Here is a 19,673-nt window from a genome sequence, read left to right on the forward strand (position 1 = left end):
ATGTGTTGTCCCGAGAGGGGGTGAAGGATGAGAGACTCAATAGGACAGATTTTTGCCCAGGACAGGTAAAAGGACAAAGAGATGGCTCACCCAAACAACTGTTACTTGAAAGGTAACAGAGGTAAGGTGCTCCTGGGGTAAAATTTGTAAGGTGTGGGAGACACAGGGTCAGGGAACAGATTGTTCAGTCAGACGATGGAAAACTCTGACCAGGAAGTACAGTAATTAAGCATGTAAAGGAGATGTGTTAGCACATGTGTTACCCACAAATCATGGGAGCATCGCCACGGATGGCAGTGAAGATGGGGTCCAATTGGTCAGTGCAAGATCTGTGGTTTGAGGGGTAGACATTGTCAGGTCCTGAAGTTTTCCTGTTTGTTTTTGACACTGAAAGAATCCATTCACATCTTCCTCAGAGGGACCTAGGAGCTGTGCAGTGTGAATCTTTCAAAGCTGGGTAACAGGGATCCAGTGTGGTATTATGCCTGGAATGGCACTTAATATGCTCTCTGCATTTTGGAAGTTCTATTGGAGAGATTTGTGCTGTTAAAATCCATAAAAGCAATTATGAGAGTCTGGGGGTGTTATTCCCTTTGTCTGCAGTCAGCTCAGCAAGTTGCTTTTTAGCCTCTGCTGTGGAGCCCTGGTGGTGGGATGTAAACACAAGACAAAACAAATGAAGTGATTTAAACGGTTTATAGTACATAAAAAAGACTCCAGGTGAGGACAAAATTTTTTCTGTAAAACTGTACTATCAGAATACCAACCTTCGTTTATTTAAAATTCTCTGACCTCTCTTTTCCCCCAAGAGCTCTGCTCTGCAGTTCGTTCGAAATGCCTGGAAGTTGTAGTTCAGCAAGCCAGGTCTCGGTGAAACTAAAGGTGGCAGATCCACTGAAGTCAGAGTTTGTTGATGTGCGAAGCAGCACTTGTCCATTTTATCAGCCAGAGAGCAGACAATAGCCAGATGGATTAAAGACAATGGTGTGCAAAGTCTCTGAACCTTCACCGTTTTCCTCATCTGCCTCTGTGGTAATAGCCACAGAATGCTGCCACGCCCCCAGTCAAGATCTCCATGAAGTTAGGGTAGATAAATAAAGAGGAAATATCTGGAGAGGAGAGTCTGAAGTTTTAGGACTTCCTCTCCAGTGAAGGTGATCATCGAATGGTGGTGGAGAGCAGAATAAAGGCACAAAACCAAAAACAAAGTCCAAGTGAGCAAAGTAGCAAGGCTGCCATCCTCAGCGCCATCTTGTGAACACTGAAACATGTAAAAACAGCTTTTCAATTTGTTTGGTAAGAATAATAAACCAATTAATTAAGAAAATTAACTCCAATAACTAAAATAAGAATAACCAATGTCAGAGCCTGCCTAACATGGCCGCAGCTGGCTTCATAATTTTTTAGCTGCTGATGCAAAGATCCGAGGCCCTTTGTGGCAGAGACTGAGTTCAACCTTTGGAAACTTACTGTTTAGCAGCGTGACACCTTTAGAAAATTAATCATTACTCAAAGTATGAAGGAAACATGGTTTTCACGGTTGCCAAGTGCAGGACTTATCACCCCTAACAGGTACTTTTTCTGGTGGCAGTACATAATTGCAACCCATTATTGCACTTAGCTCTATAATTCAACTGCATGATAATTTCTGTGGGACCAGATTGAACAAAATTAGTCACTAACATTCAGTTATATGGACTACATGGGGTCTCTAGCTGATACCCCAATGGGATACAGAACATTTGTCAGTAAAAAGGCCAACATATTCACTTTTGCTGAAAATATTTTGCCCACAAACCTAGCCAGAGCTAACAACTAACAAATGTGACTGTGGTGCAGAGAATTTTAAAATTATTTTGGGGGAAATCTTTTATCCCTGCAAACGGTTTGACGTTTCATCCATTTCCCTTGCGTTTAAAAACAATGTATTATTTGCTCCACTGTGGGTAAAAAATACAAAACAGCAGCAAAAACATAGCAATAAATACAGAACAAAAAACAAACAAAACAAAGATGACAAAGCAAGAGATATATTTAAGTCCACTGAAAGATAACTTTGATAATATAAACATTTATTGCACTGAGTCCAAACAGGAAATTTATTTTAAAAGGTGACAACGCTCAGATAGAAGAGGTACTGATATAATTGCATGCCTTGATGATGTAACTGAATGACTTTTTTTTGTGTTTGTACGGCCTATTTGGAGAGATGCCAGCTGGAAAGCGGAAGGAGCTGCCTTAATGGTCTTTGGTGCATTTAGTGTGCAGTAACCTCTCACTAAATGAGCTTTCTCCCGTCTCAGTGAGACATTATCCAGGAGTGAGGTTAGCATCCTCCTCAATAGAAAATATCAAAAAGTCCAAGAGCAACAGACTGTTGTACACTTGGTGTTCGGTTTGTAAAGCAGATTCTCTCAGCGACTTTCTCTGAGCTTTTGACCACACTGGAATCATTTTTTGGTTTGTGTTGGCCTGAAAACGGTTGACGTTTGTGGTCGCATGGACTAAATGACCATAAATATACATTTGGAGCAATTTCATAGTTCCCACACTCAATAAAGGGCAGGTTCCATTGATATTTCTAAAATTGCTAAGCTGTTCCAGATGTTATTTTTGCTGTAATTTCATCTCCCCCAAGACAGCAGTTGAAGACAGACAGAAAAAAAGGTGTTTGACTCGCTAAAAAAGACGTGTTTTCCATAATGCAAAAAGCCAAATAGGGCACAACCTGCATCTGCTTGACCTCATGATTACTTATTTTTTAAAGACATCTGTGTGACCATAAAAAAGTTAAACACAAACCTAAGCATCATTTGTTGTGCTCGGAGCACCATCAGCTGGTTCTGTGCAGATCACGCTCATATAAACAAGCCTATTATGTGTCCGTCTATGATTCATCACTAACACCAGTCCATCACAGCCAGAAGCAACCCCGCCTGTTTGCAATTACTCCGCAGAAGATTAATGGTTGTGTGCAATGTTGGAATGGATAGAGGTTGCTTTAAATCCATTGTTGAAACCTGACGGGGACTTAAATTGTTATTAGTTTATTTAAGAATGCGGTGGAACTTGTTAACAATTTCATGAAAGGCTAGATCTGTAGAATTTTGGAGAAATTTAATTTACACGGTTATCGGCACATCTGGTAACGATGCTTTAAGGCGTCAAAATAAATTTTCATGTCCTCTCTGGGGCAAAATCATAAAATAGATGCAGTTGTCTAACAATGGATAATTTAATTTTACCTTCCATGCTGTTCTGCTTTAACCTGACAAAAGCCAGCTGTATGTTGCTCCGCCTAGCTTCACTCACATCCATCTGGGACATCTCCCATAGAGAGTGATTTCTCCAACCAATTTTATGGTCTGGCCAATCAGGACGCAGGGCTGGCATTTCATAGATGTGACGTAGTGGAGACGTGACCATGACATGAGACTGTTTTGATAGCAATGGCGGCTCGTCGAGGAAGCAAGCGTTAACATTGATGCTGCCATTTCTTCCGTGTTGTCCAATCTACCTAATATTGTTTCATTAAAAGAACATCAGAGAACACCTCTGAAGGCTTTTGTTGGTGGAAACCAACAAATCCCGACCGGATTTGGCAAGTTTTGTTTTCCGGGGCGCGTCCGTGTCTGCAGCGGACGCGCCCCGGAAAACAAAACTTGCCAAATCCGGTCGGGAGCGGTTAGCACGAACCATGTTAGGAGGCCTTTAGTCCTCAACGCGGTCGGCCCGGAATCGATCCCCCCTCTTCCTGTCAGCTCACTGTCAATAAAACGCCACTAGAGCCGCAAACACATTATTATTTTTTTTTTTTTTTTTCCTGCGTCGCTATCATCAGCGTCACAAGTTAGCTTCGGTGTGAGTGGTTGAAATAGCACGTCGATAAAGATGACAGACAAGTGGCTTATCCAATCATATGCAAGAATGTTTGATAAGGCCCAGCCTTCAGTAAAGGCAATTCCTATGGCGGTGTCCCAGATGTATGTGAGTGGAGCTAGGCGGAGCGAGACATGCATCTGGCTTCTGTCAGGTTAGTTCTGCTTACTTTGCTCGGTAGAAATATAAACTTGAGTCTTCTCCAGACTTGTCAGTGTTTCGATTTTAATAGTTGCTCTAACATGGGCTAGTTAAGGTGATTTACTATTTTCAAGTAGACATCTATGTTTTCATGCTTTTCCCATTTTGAAGAGTGGCTAAGAGAAATGGCCATCTGATTTATTTCCTATTTGTCGCCCTGGGAAACACAGAGTCATGCCTAATTAATTGAAGGTGTCATATCCTTCTGATCAACATAAAAATGTTGAATAAGCATACCTATACTGTATTTAGATCTGTGTATTTCTGACATTTTAGCTGTGGGATTAACTACTGCTTTGAAAGACGTGCTTTTATAAATCTTCACCAGGGATGCCAACAAATGCGAAGGGCTCCATGAAATTGATCAGATTAAAAAAAACAGTGGATACTATTTTTTTTTTCATATTAACATTTTATATTCTGTCATTACCTTCTATAGAACCAGAAAATTATTTAAAATTTTGATCATTATTTCATTAATCCATTCTCTCAAAATAACTAAGCTGTTTTTATGTAGCTACCTGAAGTAATTGTTGAGTCATTTTAAAATGATGACAGTGCAAAAATGAAGATGTTTGTATAAACTTAAATCCGTCATTCAGTGGTTTCAGATGATGAATTATAATGTAACTACATGTTACCACCTTGGTCTGATGTTCCTTACTGTGACTATTTAAGTTTGCTTCCAAAATGTTTCAGAAATATTAGGAAAAATCAGCCCTTCTTGGTTTTGTTGGATTACTAATTATCACAAGGAAAACTAAATAAACAGGTAACTATATTAACCCCCTACTGTTATGAAATTAGTTAATCTTCAAATTATCACATGATTAAACTTACTTGATTGATTTGATTAAACAAAAACCAGATAGCAGTCTTTGTTGACTTGAGAAAATACATTTAAATAAATAGTTTCATAAGGTTCTACTTTTGGTATTTTCGACAGATTTCCAAATCATTTAACTAGATCTATTTCTGTTTACATATGATTTTACAGGGTTTACATTGCTAAAATGTATGATTCAGTGTAAATAATTATAGAAAATATATGTAGAAGATAAACATTTTGTTTCATTTTGCCTGAGACTGAGAGCTAAAAAAAAACCCTCAAATAAACACTAGATGCAATTTTTACATTAACATCCACAATTATGCATTTCAGGAAAACGTGAAAGAGAAATAAGGAAAATATTGTAAGATGCAAAGAAACCTTGGCTGCTGATGAAAACCCTCAGGACTAAATTCTTGGCAGTTGCTATTCCAGGTTTATTTGTCATCTTAAAGCTAAGTAACCTACCATCAGAGTGCCACTGCTGCCAAAAGAAATACTATCAATAACTCTGTGACTTGCTCACCCATGTCTGCCTGCTGAACAGTCTGCACCCCGAGTGGCTGTGAGGGTGGATGCAGCGAGGAGGCAATTCTTAGAGTTCAGATCGGGGAGTGCTGGGCTTCCAGCAGGTTCTCTGTAAGCCAAAGTAAAAGACCTGGGGTGAAGTCTCAACCCACATGCCTTTGCTGTTCTGGAGAGGCAGAGGCTCCGCATACGCTGATTAATGGGCCTTAACGATTTAGTCTGACTCCGTCTGTTTTTCTTCATTTTTTTTTTTTTACAACCACAACTTGCTATTTCATACTATCCTTTCACATACGGATCAGCATGTAATGTGTCTGTCGGCTTTTTAGACACACGCAGAGAGGTGTTAGATGTCCCAAACTGCATTGCTTCTGCTGCAGTGTTTTGCATTTCTGATGACTGATTGTTGTGGCTGTTTTCTCCTGAGAGGCTTAAGTCCTGATCTGAAACGAAATAAAAAATAAACAGCAAATGTTTGTTCTCTCAGTCACTTTCACGCAAGACAAATTATTTCTCTAATAGGTTTAACGTGTTGTTCTTCTCTTTCCCTCTCCAGAGGTTTACCTGTGTGTGGAAGATATGAGGTTTGCAGGCGCCTTGTGGATCGTTTGGTCTCTTCTGGTGGTAAGCTCTCATTTGGCTTTCACAGTTCAACTCTGCAAAGTCCTTCTTAATTTATATCCCGTGCACATGTGCTGAGGATTCGGTTTCTATTAAAAGGGACATGTAATATGTTTTGGTCCGGTGGTTTCCTTTATCAGCAAGAATCTCAGAATCTCCTGATTGCTTTCCACTAACCATTATGATTTGGGCTATTTAATTAGCTCAGCTTGGCAGGAGGAACTAAAAGAGGAATGACTCAGGAGTGCATTCGTTTCTCTGTGAGTGACGCCCGGCTGTACAGCTTCTGATGCTGACACAGAATGAAAACAAATTCCTCTGATGTCATTGTGTTGTTGCAGTGAGTTCAATTGTTCGCCGATGGTGGAAAGAGATTTGGATTTTGGAACGCCTAATTTCAGCCAAATTATGGCTAACATAGAATCGTACAGTTACGAAACAGAAAAAATGAATAAGGTATTTTCTGGGTTTTTAATTAAATGTTCACCTCTTTTTGGGAATATTTATCATAATACATTTTGTTCCACAAGATGCTTTAGTTTAAAACGACTAGAATGGCTTAGTAGTATCATCTATTTAATAAATGAAACCAGCATCGTTTTTGATAGTTTTATCTATTATTTCAATTAGTTGCCATATGGGGATCTGAGACTCCTTCATCATTTATCTGCATGCATCAATGTTCTCATGAAAACCTACTGGTATGTAAGGCCCATTCACTGTTTTTATTTCTTTGTTTTCTCTAAACCTTTATTTAACCAGGAAAGTCACCATTGCGATTAGTAATCTCTTTTTGAATGGACATTAGGCAAAAATGAAAACAAATAAAAAACAATTACAAAACATTGCATGTAAAACATTTTATAAGAGGTTGTAAGACATTTTGCAGTGTTCGATGTTGTGCGGGCTAGGTAGGAAATAGCATTTTTTCCAAGTTTGGTGCGAACATTCAGGACAGAAAGCAAGTACAAGCAAGTTATCGGAACAAAAAGAGTATTGCTTGGTGCTCTTTTGTATGACCATTTCACACAAATAGATTGGAAGAAGACCTAGAATAGCCTTATGTATATATGAGTGTACCAATGATGGAGCCTGCGGGTAGTCAAAGAAGGCCATCCAACCTTTGTTATAAATCTTGATAAACCGAGTGAATCCCAAGAAGATCTGAAGTGTGCCGTGTGTTATTATTGCCAGTATTTGGGCAATGTCTGCTGTTTATTAATGTGAATTTTTAAGTTATATAAAACATCAGTCAGATACAGAAATGCACAAAGTGCAGTTTTCTAGACAAATAATTGTTTTATAACCCTTAGACCTGCCAACTCTTACTCTCTTAAAAGATTCAAATTTTATTTCGTTTCTTAATTTATGCATTGGAACAGTTCATTTAAAAAAAAAAAAATTCACAGATAAAATAAAGAATTCATAAATCCCCAACGGTGATTTAAAAGCTTAATTACTTTGCGTAAAATAGTTGACTTCAGGTTTAAACTTCAACGTATTTTGGATTTTGAACCAGAGATGATTAAATGCAAAAGAAGTTTCTTAAACAAATTAAAAAACCCTCAGTTTAGCACAAAACCTTATTAAAAACTTCAGCCTCATTAGCCATACACAGTAAACAACTTTATTTTAAATAGACATGCAAAAAACTCACGGGTACAAATTACTGTTCATAATGTGCAGCAAAAAGAAAACAGGGGGAAAAAAAGACGATATTGTTGATTTCAGTCAGAACAGCACACTAAATCCCAAAATAATGTGTATCTTTGGGATATTTAGGTTAAAGGAAATCTTCTGATTTGACGAGCATATTTCTTTTATATGGTAGCAATATTGTTATTATTTATTTATTTTTTTTTTTAATATTTTTTTGCGGGCCCCGCCAAGAGCTTGCCAGCATTTACAAGAAGGATTTGATTGATTCTATACAAATAAAAGCTTTGATTATTGAAGAAGGTATACATCATTTTATATATCTATTTTTTTTTAAATCTAAACAATTATTAAATTGATCTGTTATTTTTTTTTTTATTCGGCTTAAGGCTTTTTTCTTAAACATTCAGATCTTGAGATGTATTAGCCCAGCCTTCATCGGAGCTGTGGGGCTGAGTCATAATGCGCTCACTTTGAGAAATTGCATTAATTAGCTTAATGGAGCCCTTTCTAATCATCATTCAAATATCCCCTCATAACACAGAGAAGAACTGCAAATCATGTAGTGGTGTCTCTGCTGTGCTTTGCCATTAAGAAATTTGACAATTTGCTTGATGGTTTTAGTACAATCAAGCTTTATATCTGTCCATATGGGCATCTTTACAGCTTAAACAACGAGGTGGGGAAGGGCATTTTGTAAATAAAACCCTAAACTAATGTGTTTTCAGCGGAAGGAAGCATGCAGGCTCCTTTTCCTACCTCCTTCCTTACTGACTACACTATTGGGACAGCACTTATCATGGCGACCGCTGACGCACCTCCGCTTTGGCTAAAGAGTCCTCGCTCTATAAGGGTATTCGGATGAAGCCCAGGTCATTTGTAGAACTCTGGAGAACTTGAATGCATACCAATGAGTGAGTTCAGACATTTGATTCAAGTGAGTAAGACCAGGGACATGTATAAAAGTTGCAGGACACCGGCATTGGGGACTGCCGTTAGACACCCTTGAATTAAAGGAAGATAATCAGGTACATCCCAATAAATTAATGAATACAAATGAAGATATTTATTTTGAAATATGTATCCCTCATATATAGATTACAGCAAGCGCAAAGTAAAATATTTAAATTGTTTTTATGGTATTTTAATGATTACAGGTGGCAGCTGGTGAAAACATAAGATTAAGTTTCTCAGAAAATGGGAAAACATGCTTTCTAACAGCAAGTCATGTCGCGTCATGGCTTACACATTAATAGGTATGACTGCTGAATTCACAGTTGTCCAGCTGGCGGTCATCACCCTTCACAAAGAGGGGTAGCCATAAAGGGTCAGTGATACGGACAGAGCTGTTCACAGAGTGCTGTGTCCAATAGAAAGTCGGGTGGAAGGAAAACGTGTTGTAGAAATACCCGCACAAGAAACAGATGTGGCCTGAGCCTTGAGAGAATAGTGAAACAAAACCCATTTAAGAATGTGGGGCAGATTTATAAGGTGTGGGCTGCAGCTAGAGTCAGTGTTTCAAGAGCCACCACACACACACACACACATCCAGGACATAGTCTACAACTGTCGCATGCAACTTTTTGTGAAACAGAGTCCTGGCGTCTCATTAGCTGTAAGGAATAATCATCAAAATGAAGAGAAAGAAACATTTGAAATTCAGCATCAAGCTGGGGCAGTCCAGGTGCGTTACGCCTGATCCACTTGAGCTCTTGCTGTGCCCTGTAATATGACATTGTTAGAAACGCTGCTTTCATTTAATTCAGGAGGATTAAGGCGCTGCATTAAATGAAGAAATGCCTCGTGTGAGTTTTTTTGGAAGAAAAAGAAGATGTGTTTTTTTTTTTCTGATATTGGTGGTGGCCTGGTGGTCGTATGTATGACGTCATTTACTTCAATGCTTGGAGTGACATCATATGTACGGCTGCTAAACTGCTACACGGGACATCATTTTTTTTTTTTTTGCCGAATGTCACGTTACTCGTCTCTCGTTTTTTGTGCCTTTTCTGATCTTATATGAGTCAGGAGAGGTAAGAACTTCACTTGGATCCTCTGAAAAGAACCAGGCTAATGAAGCTACGCTCCTCCGCCTGTGATAAGAGCTGGACACAGTCCTGGCAAAGTATTTAAATTCTCCAAGTAATTCATGAAATGCAAATGCTTAAGCCTGGCACTCGGAGAGGCTTAGATTTCACCCCCAGAAAAGAGAGACTAAGATAAGTCACACCAATATAAGTTCTTTATCCTTCAGTGAGCAGCACGATCGAATCAGCATTTCGCACAACAAGCCTGTTCATTCTTACTGCTACCTCCAAATACAAACAATAGGGCAGAGATATGATTCATTTGGAGGAAAATCAGCTGCTTAACTTCTTTTGTGTGATCGAAAACGCATTTTAATGAGTCACGCACTCGGAGTGAGACGAGAATTTTAAATCGGAGAGAAACTGTGATCGGATCAGCTTTGAAAATGTTCAAGAACTTTCCATGCTCGTTCCTTCATAAAAAAAAAAATGCCATTATATGTAAAGATGTACATCTTTATCTAAGCCTGTTTTACTGAGAAATGAAACCTTTTGAGATCTCATTGCCATTAAAGATGACATTTACACTTCGCCGTCTTCCCGCCTGCAAAGGGAATGTAAACGAAAGAACATCTGATTTCGTCTCTCCACAGCTGAGGGAGGCGGCAGGCGCTGAAACGATCTCAGACACATCACTCAGTCCTGCACTGAGCGCTGTGACAGGACAGAGTCAGAAGGCGCTGAGCCAAGGTCAATACAGATGTGTCGAGCCATCCAAAAGAGATGCCCAAGAAAACAGAACCGGTGAGAGGCAAAACTCGAACCACTCGGTGGCTGTGACAGACATATACTGCTATGCAAAATGATTCATACTCCTTGGGTTTTCTTTTCAGATTTTGTCACATTACAACCAAAAACTTATATGTATTTTACTGGGGTTTTACCAACCAGTTTTGATCAGTTTTGTTTTTATATTCTTCCCTGCAAAATAGCACAAGCTCCATAACATTAGATGATGATCGTCTAGGAACTCATGTTTTCAAGAATTGCCACAGATTTTCAGTCGGGTTTTTTGGTCTGGACTTTGACAAGGCCATTCTAACTAACTTTGATAAAAAAAAAAAGTCCTTTTGTAGATTTGGTCACAGCAGTCAAGAGGCCAGAGGCAGGATTACATCCCGGGCGGGCCACCAAACCATTGCTTGGCAACATACAGATGCACGGGACTCCTACATGAGATTGCTTTACCCTGTAATTCCACATCCTTTGCTCTTGTACGTGTCCGTTCTGTTCCAGACCGCCTCTGTGAGTCTGTGAAAAGCAAAGCCTACTATATCCGCGGTTACTCCGTCTAGCGCCGCTCCAAAGTTGCTGGAGGAGAACATGTGCGATCATCGTCATTACAAGCAAAATGCAAATCTATTTGGAGAAGATATATCTAAATAAAACAGTTAATTGTATTAAGAATATTAAAAAAATAATAATTTGTGGCCAACAATCTCTATTTAGGCTATTTAATTTCACTAACCGGAGGTTGTTGACGTTCTTTTTCCTGTTTGCTACGATTGTGACTGTGAAGTTTGACCCGGCTAGCGCCCGACGGACCGGAACAGGAAGTTGGACTTGTTCCGTAATTTCACGGTGAATGGCGGAGAGCAGGTTCGTCAACGGTGCCATTTGAAATAGACACGGATAATGTGGAACCAATCGCATTAATTAATATAACAATGCAGTTGCTCTTGTCGGTCAGACGTGAACTTATGTGAACGGACCGCAGCAAGCATGGAGGATATGGAATTTGGGGGTTAGAGTTACCAAATGAGAAAACTTTTGGATATTTGGAAGAAAGGTTAACCAACACAGGCTAACCCCATATAGAAGAATTGAAACCAGAACCTTTTTCCTGCAAGGCAACAATGATACCAACTGCAGCACAGAACATGATGTGAAGACATTATTACAGCAATCAGTTCAACTAAAGATAAATGCATGGATGAGCTTTTCAAGACCCTGCTGGAGACATTAGTCCTTTAATCCTGTATATATTGTTCAGGTTATATAAGGTTGATTTTGTGATTGTCTTTAAGTGCCTCTTAAGGTTCAGGACTAAGTCCATCACTACACCCAGATTTATGGCCGGATCAGCAGTTTCTAGCTGTAATAATGGAAGATGTGTGCTCACTCTTGATCTCGCCTCCTTTGGTCCAAACATAATTACTTTGTTTTTGTTTTTATTCGACTGGAAAAATGATGGCACATCAGATTATTTCTTTGTTCTATGCATCTACTCAGTGCTGAAATGGGTTCATAGTCACCTGGTGACATTGTGATGTAGAGCTGTGTGTCATTTGTATAATTATGAGAACTTATCTTGCTGTTTGTTGTAATATGAGTTAGAGGACGGATGTACTGTAGATATTAAAAAAAAGAGGGGCCCCAAGATTGAACCTTGGGGAACCCCACTTGTATTTTTTGTTAACTCTGATGTAAAGTTACACAGGGACAAAAGGAGGTCCCTGTGCTTCAAGGATGATTCAAACCAAGCATGTACAGTTACAGAAAGACTGAACCAGTTCTCCAGTTGCTCCAGTAATATCCCAAAGTCAACTATGTCGACTGCTGCACTTATAATGCAGCAGTTTCTTCTCAAATGTTCTCTGACAAGCGGTCCATTTTTTTTTCTATTTCATGGCTCTGCATTACTTACTGTCAGTCCATCACATGGAATTCAATAAAATGTGTAGAAGTTTTTGGTTTTAATGTGAAAAAAATTAGGGATAGAAACACATTTATGAGGCACTGTGTATATAGTGAAAGTGCAAAATTTCATAAAAATCCTGGAGGTGAAGATTAAGCACAAACGATCCGAAAAGTCTCTTTGGGTTGGTACGTTTGTTTTTTTTAAAGTATGAAACTTTTGTCAGCAGACGACAGAAAACACAGGCAACATGTATGTGTTTGTAATTATACTTATTATTCGGCTCTCAAGGTCTTTTCTGCACCCCGATGTGGGATGGTTTTCTGTGCTGGAGCGAGACACCAGCTGGGGAATCCGTAACACAAAAATGTCCAGATCACCCCGACCTCGGTGCAACCGGTAAGGCAGTTTTATGCTTTTCTCGCCAGAGTAGAACAACCAGCTGGCTGAACCGAGACCAGATGGATATTTAGTTTCTGTTTAACTATTTTACACAATGATGCAGTGTGTATGTGCTCTTGTACTGAGTGAGAACCTTTTTTGCACATTGTACTACTGAAGTGAGGACTTTGATGTAAAGTGAGGCTCACTTTTTTGGTCTACGGGGTTAGGTTTGGGACTAAGGTGTCAATTCGGTTTAGGTAAAGGTTTGGTAAGTACTAGTTAAGGTTAGGTTTAAGGTTAGGGTCAGGGTTAGGCCATAGAAAGGGTAGAAAATGAATGGAAGTCAAGGCATGGTCCTCATTTTGTATTTAAGACATGGATGTGTGTGTGTTTCTATGCTTTCTTTCCTCATAATGCAAATAAACTCTATCAGATTTCCATGATGCCAGATTCTTTAATATTGTGTAATATTGAAACATGTCAAATTCTAGAAAAAAGCAGAAATTCTACTTACAGGTTTACACACCGTCTCTCACACCACACCAGCAGGAACTTTTCTGCTCTCTGGTTATTGGTCTTTTTAGAGGTTTATTCAATAAAGTTATGTGGCCATAATTCATCACACAGGCAGCTCCAGCAAGATGTAATTTCTTCAGTGACTCACCTTGGCCCTGAGGAAAAAAAGCAATATTAATGAACGGCCTTTTAATCATTTTCCTATATGGTGATTTTTATGCATTTGACAGACGCTCTTATCCAAAGCGACTTACAAATGAGAATATAAGAATGCAGTTGATATCAAAGCTAATAATGAGCTACTTAGGAGCACGGCCAGTCAGTTTCTGTCAGAGGTGACGGGGGGCAACATTGTAGAAATAAAGTGCGGGCATTGAGGGACCCGCAGAAAGAGTGTAGTAGAGTAGAAAGGGAAGTACTGGGTCGGTGCTAGGGAAGCAGATGATCTCTAAAAAAAAATTCCTGTTAAGAGTCTCTGAAGATAAGCAGGGGCACTTCTGTTCTGATAGGGCTCAGTAAGTCATTTCACAATCATGGAACGACACATCAAAAGAGTGTCCTGTGGCGCAGGCACTGCTAGCCGACAATCCCTTGATGATCGGAGTGACTGAATGGTGACACAGGCTTTTGCGAGAGCGTTCAATTAAACACTCTCCAGGCTGACATCAGTGGCCATCGGAGCGCTCAAACCGAGGGATGACATTTGATATTTTATACATTTCACTGTTATAGACATTTCACCAAATCCAAAGGATTATTAACTGCGCTGTGAAGGTTTACAGTTTATTTTCTGCATCAGAAAGAGAATCAGTTTCAATCTTTAAGCTGTTTCACACAACATTTAATTTGACGTTGGTTTCCCTTTGCTTTCAGTGATGACATTTTAAGTGAAATATACAAAAATTGTTAATATGAACAACCTTTTTTTTATAACCCTTGTTTGCTAATGCAACATAATTAATCTCCTCCTACATTTCTGAGTGAATTGTCAAATCAGTTCACATTTGTTTTGCCAAAGCCAGCATGAATACCTTTTCTCTGGTTGGTGGTGCTCGAACAATTTACAAAAACCTTAATATGATTATAATATTCTACAATTTATCTATTGTTTAGTTTATAAAGAAATTATAATGAGTGGTTTTATAATTGGCCAGAAGCAAATTGGCATAATTTAGAACATTCACATCTACTGCTTAAACCCAGAGCTAACCTTACAAACCCTACAAGTATTGCTGTCTCTTTTCAGCAGATGTAGAAAAATTTAACAATATATACTTTGTTGCTGTAGTATATTCTCACACTTAAAATCTTAATTTGGTCAATATTTGATTAATATTACAAATTTTTCATTAATTGAAACTATTCCTGTTAATAACGTTGTCCAACCCTTGTTTCCCAATTTAATCTTGTTTAGTCTTCTCTTACAATATTTGACAACATTTTCACACTTCTCTTTTCTTCAGTGCACTCCTCTGGTTTTCCACAAGATTTTGTTCTGGGAACCACAAAGACTTTCAAGATTGGTTTAATTTTTAACTATTCTATGTGGATTTGGGTCATTTTCATTTCAGACAACTCAATTAACACCAATTTTCAGGTGACAGACAAAGGCCAGTAGATTTAATTTATAATTGTGTTATTTCAAAGTGTTCCTGATGACATGCAGACTTCCCAGAGAACTTTGGATGCAAAACAGAACCCCGGGATCACAGATCCTCCACCTTACTTAATAGTTGGCATGGATTGCCTTTGCACATCTTCATTCTGTTTCATGCCAGACACAACTTGGCTGGTAAGGAGACATAATGACCCCAAGATGTATTTTCCTTTTTATACCCTCCTGCTTAGTGTAGGTGGTGGCCAGACAAAAAAGGGTCCTAGTATGAGCAAATACCCAGTGCCTAAAAGAAAAGAGCCTCTGAGTGAAGTTAAATTTTTATTAGGGCTGTGCATAAAAATCGATATAAAGATTAATATCGATATTTTTAAAAACGATTTAATATCGATATTCTGGCTTTCAATATCGATATACCGCCCAACCTCTAGGGGGCGTTTTTTTTTTTTTTCCAGTGTCCTGTCTAGCAATATGGCAATAGGAATTGATGTCTCAATGCCAGATAGAGCTCGACAGATTTTGCTTTTACAAGTGGAGCAAACGGCTTTCGCCATAGTGCTCCACTTGATTTATGCTTGTAAATAGCTTTATTATGATTCCTGCAAGGAGAATTTCAAATTATATGGACATGACAATGGGAGAGTAAAGGAAGAACAAAAAGTGAAAGAAAAGAAAAAAAGAGTAGAGGTGAAAGAAAGAGGAGATAAAAGGGAGAGAATGATAAAACCTTCTTTGTCTGCTCCATCACCTGGAAAGAGACACAAAAAGAACAGCACAACCAACAGACATAAAGCAACAGATACACTCTAATAACACCTAGATGCCATTGCTAAATCATATATATTATTATGTAAGCTGACATGTGTAATGTGATATTTGAAAAAAGAAAGTGAAAGAACATAAATAAATAAATTACAAGATTACTGTATATAAGTGAACACTTAATACCTGGGACCCAGCACCTGTGGGAGATGTGAAAGTGCACTAGTTTAGGTGAACATTATCCAGAAATAGCTTGATAGTGATTGTGGAGAACCGAAGACCCTAGGGGGCGTTATTACAGCGCAACCATTACAGTTCACAGCGAAGGAGAGCGAGTGAGACGAATTTGTGGAACGGCCGACAGGATTTTAGAAGCTCCTTTGTCCCTAAAATCAGATGTTTGGGCACATTTTTGGTTTCTGTGACACGTTAAATGCATTGAAGCAAATGCACTTTATTTTCCTGTTAATATGTCTGTGATCAATAAATAGAACATAAACATAATATTTGGCTGATTTTGGTGATTGAATCACTGAGCATTAATTCAAAGTAATAAATATCGATATTGGAATCAAATCAAGCTGAGCTATGTATCGAGAATCGTATCGTATCGTGAGCTGTGTATCGAGAATCGTATCGAATCGGCTCATCCTAGATGATACCCAGCCCTAATTTTTATATCAGGGAGTATGAAAGTCTGGAATAACTTACAATATAATTAAAAAATTAATCTAATTTAGTAACTCAGTTTAGTAATTGAAACACATTATATTAATAATTACGCCCCGACTGATATTTTCAGTATTTATTACTATTATTTATGGTACTTTTCCTCTTAGAGCTAATAAACACAATTAATTTCTTAGAAGATTAGAATGTTTCTTTAGACCAAAAAGAGAAAAAAGGCATAAAAATATGAGGGTTTATTAAAAAATCTCATACTCGAGCCTCAACGGAACACATATTCCAATTTTACTCAGATGGACACATATAAACTTTGAAAAATGAAGGTCTACATCAGAAAATGCAGCAGTTATATTGATTTAAAGTCATTTTTGGATTAACAAGTATTTCTCATGAAGAAAATGTTTTTCTTTTTGCAAACGTATCACAAACTGATGCAAAGGACAAAATATAACTTACAAATAATTGTTGAAAACAACCCCAAACTGTTTAAGTTTTGGATTTCTACAGCATTATAAGCAAAATGTAAGCATCATAATTTGCATAATAGCTAACTGCTTCTTGCAGAAGGTTGGCTTTGAACGTAGAGAAAAAAAATACTGCTGTTTCGTTGCGCCACATTTTCCCAACAAACCACTTAAATTCAAGCAGATATAATGGACCTCTACATCAGATAAAAGGTAAATCATTATCAGATCAGTCAGGCTGAAGAAAGACGAGCATCCATTTAAGCTGAAATAGACCGTGAAGTTTGATTATGTAAGGAAGGTTAATATTTGATTTGCAGGACAGCTGTTTTCCACAGAATGGGCCATTTTTACATTGTGGATAATTCAAGGCTCAGCGGTGTGTAGCTGAAGAGACCCAAAGTCAGGTCATGTCATGATTTAGGAGATGCAATATGACGAAGAGAGGGGAGGTGAGGTAGAGGACAGAGAGATGAATGAGGAGTAGGTGGAGGGAAAAAGAGAAGAGGAATGAAGGCAGGAAAGCTGGAGCCAGAGAGATGGATGGGGAGAGAGCGTACGAATGAGGGAGCCGATTGGTTGTTTTTGTACGAGCTGGCTCATGAGGGATCCTCCTAAAAATGTCTGTGACTGTAAGCGTCTCCCTGTGGCTCTGCGTACAGCTGAGCTGACGCCTTTGGGGCGTGGTCGTACAGTTGGACGTATGCTATGAGCAGTCGATGAGCTGTCAGCGAGGAAGAGGCCGTTGTTGCTGCCGCTGTCAGGAATGACGTGATCTCCTTCTTTCTGCCACTTGTCTTTTTTTTTTTTCTTTTTTATTCTGACATTTGATAATATGCCAGCAAATTATTCCAAAGGTGGAAAACATTATGTTTTCTGCTGTGTGCCAAGGGGAATTAATCACAGTTATCTGCTACTGCCAAGATTCACTCTGTTAGGATTATGCCAAGACGCTACTGGTGAAAATCAACTGAGTGAGGCATCCAAAGCGTACAAAGATTCGTCAGTAAATCTCTCTTTAAAACAAAAGAACAAATGTGCCTGCAGGTGAATCGTTTATGACATTTACTGGTCGATTATGCTCCGATGCCTCTTCTCTTTCTTCCTCTGCAGTAAAAGTGACCAAACGTTGTGACAAATCAGGTAACTGGGTCCAGACCGGCTCCCCTTGTCAACCAGCTTTAAACGGCAAAACAGAGGTAATTGTTTATTGAATCTTGGACTGGATGTAATGCAAAGATCAGGCACCTTGTTTCACTTTGCATGTAGACAAATCAGCCGGTTGATTTCTTGCTTCCAAAAGGAAGTTCATTTTTTAAAGGATGCGGCGGGAGAGCCAACCACAGAAGCCATGTGGGTCAGAACCGAAAAAGTTCTTCTCGAACATGAAAATAAATGCCAGGAGAAAATGAAGAATGATCCGCCGTATAATAAATCAGGTACGGACACGGTTTATTATTATTATTATTATTTTAAATCCTAAACCTTCCAGGGGTTTTAATGTATTTTCATCATTTTTGTGGCAGGACTGCACTGTGGTAGGAACTGGGACGGTTGGCTGTGCTGGGACGACACGGCAGCAGGAAGCTACGCCACCCAGAGCTGTCCTGATTACTTTGCAGACTTTGATCGCACAGGTGAGAGGTAAAGCTCATGAAGTTGCGTCTCTATTACATGGAAATAACGCTTTAAACTACGTAATAAACTTGCTTTGCAGAAAAGGCAACAAGGTATTGTGGGGCAGATGGACAGTGGTTTCGCCATCCAGAGAGCAAAAAACATTGGACCAACTACACACTCTGCGTTGCCGCCGATGACAAGAGGCCGGGGGTAATGTCTATTTGTAACAGATGCACTGATCCCTGCTGTTGTGGCAACTATCAGATTTTTGTAAAGCTTTGACTTCTGATACTGAATTGAGCCAAGTTCATTTTTTATTTAAGAGATAGAATTAAGACTTAAAACACTGTTAAAAATGTTTTAGTTTTTTTTTGTTTTTTGTTTTTTGCTGCTGCCTTCTTGTCATGAAGGATCATTATTTGTCATTAGAAGCAGGTTCAACCTCAACCCTCATGGTTAAACAGTCCCTGTAAAATGGGGTTAGGTAATATTTAAACCAGATGTAAAAGATTATGGAGTTGACATGTCAAAATTGTGTTGAATTAGCAATTAAGACAGCTGGTTAGCATGACTAACTCGGTTTGTGGTTAGCGTTACAAAAAAAGGCACTGTCTATTCCTAAAGATTGCAGATCTTTACTTTAACTATTACATTTCCAAAACGCTGTTAACATTTCTGCATCCATGTTGCAGAGCACACAGAGGTTGAGAGCTCAAAAGAATAAACATTGCAAAAAGGGAACTAAAAGTAAGTAAACAATTCTTGAAAATGAATTTATTTGTCCTCGATTTGAGCAGGTAAATAAGATTATCTGCCTATGGAATAAGTATTTTGACCCCTAAAATAAGATAACTAGATATACGACATTTGAAATGAGATCATGGAGATGGGTTGTTCCTATTTTAAGTGCAAAAATCTTATTCCATGGGCAGATAAACTTATATACCCGCTCAAATCGAGGACAACTACACACGTTTCAAGAAGTACTTTTAGTTCCCTTTTTGCAGTGCAGTGGCTTTGTGACTTCTTGTTACCTGCTGAAAGCTTTTTTTCTCTTGCTTTGTTCCAGCTTGACTTAATTCTATTGATATTTCAACATGACGCTTCAAATGTTTCCTTTTAAATAAGGTCTTACATCTCTGTGTCACTTGACTTCATTTTAAATGCCTAATTTCCTTCTGAAAAGAAC

The 19,673-nt window shown here is 38.7% G+C and overlaps 1 protein-coding gene across 2 annotated transcripts in view; it reads left to right on the forward strand.

Moving 5' to 3' along the window:
* The window catches only part of calcr (calcitonin receptor), an 89,230-nt gene that overhangs the window by 34,761 nt on the left and 34,796 nt on the right, over positions 1-19,673 (forward strand). For both annotated transcript variants that reach the window (XM_036145033.1, XM_012860193.3), the window contains 7 exons: positions 5,994-6,061; positions 10,392-10,542; positions 12,728-12,835; positions 17,978-18,063; positions 18,168-18,303; positions 18,391-18,501; positions 18,582-18,694. In XM_036145033.1, coding sequence (XP_036000926.1) covers positions 6,017-6,061; positions 10,392-10,542; positions 12,728-12,835; positions 17,978-18,063; positions 18,168-18,303; positions 18,391-18,501; positions 18,582-18,694 — 750 coding nt within the window. In that variant the 5' untranslated portion in view covers positions 5,994-6,016. The remainder of the gene's footprint in view (positions 1-5,993; positions 6,062-10,391; positions 10,543-12,727; positions 12,836-17,977; positions 18,064-18,167; positions 18,304-18,390; positions 18,502-18,581; positions 18,695-19,673) is intronic.

This window comes from Fundulus heteroclitus, chromosome 13 (genome assembly GCF_011125445.2).
Source record: "Fundulus heteroclitus isolate FHET01 chromosome 13, MU-UCD_Fhet_4.1, whole genome shotgun sequence".
In the NCBI taxonomy this organism is placed as follows: Eukaryota; Metazoa; Chordata; class Actinopteri; order Cyprinodontiformes; family Fundulidae; genus Fundulus; species Fundulus heteroclitus.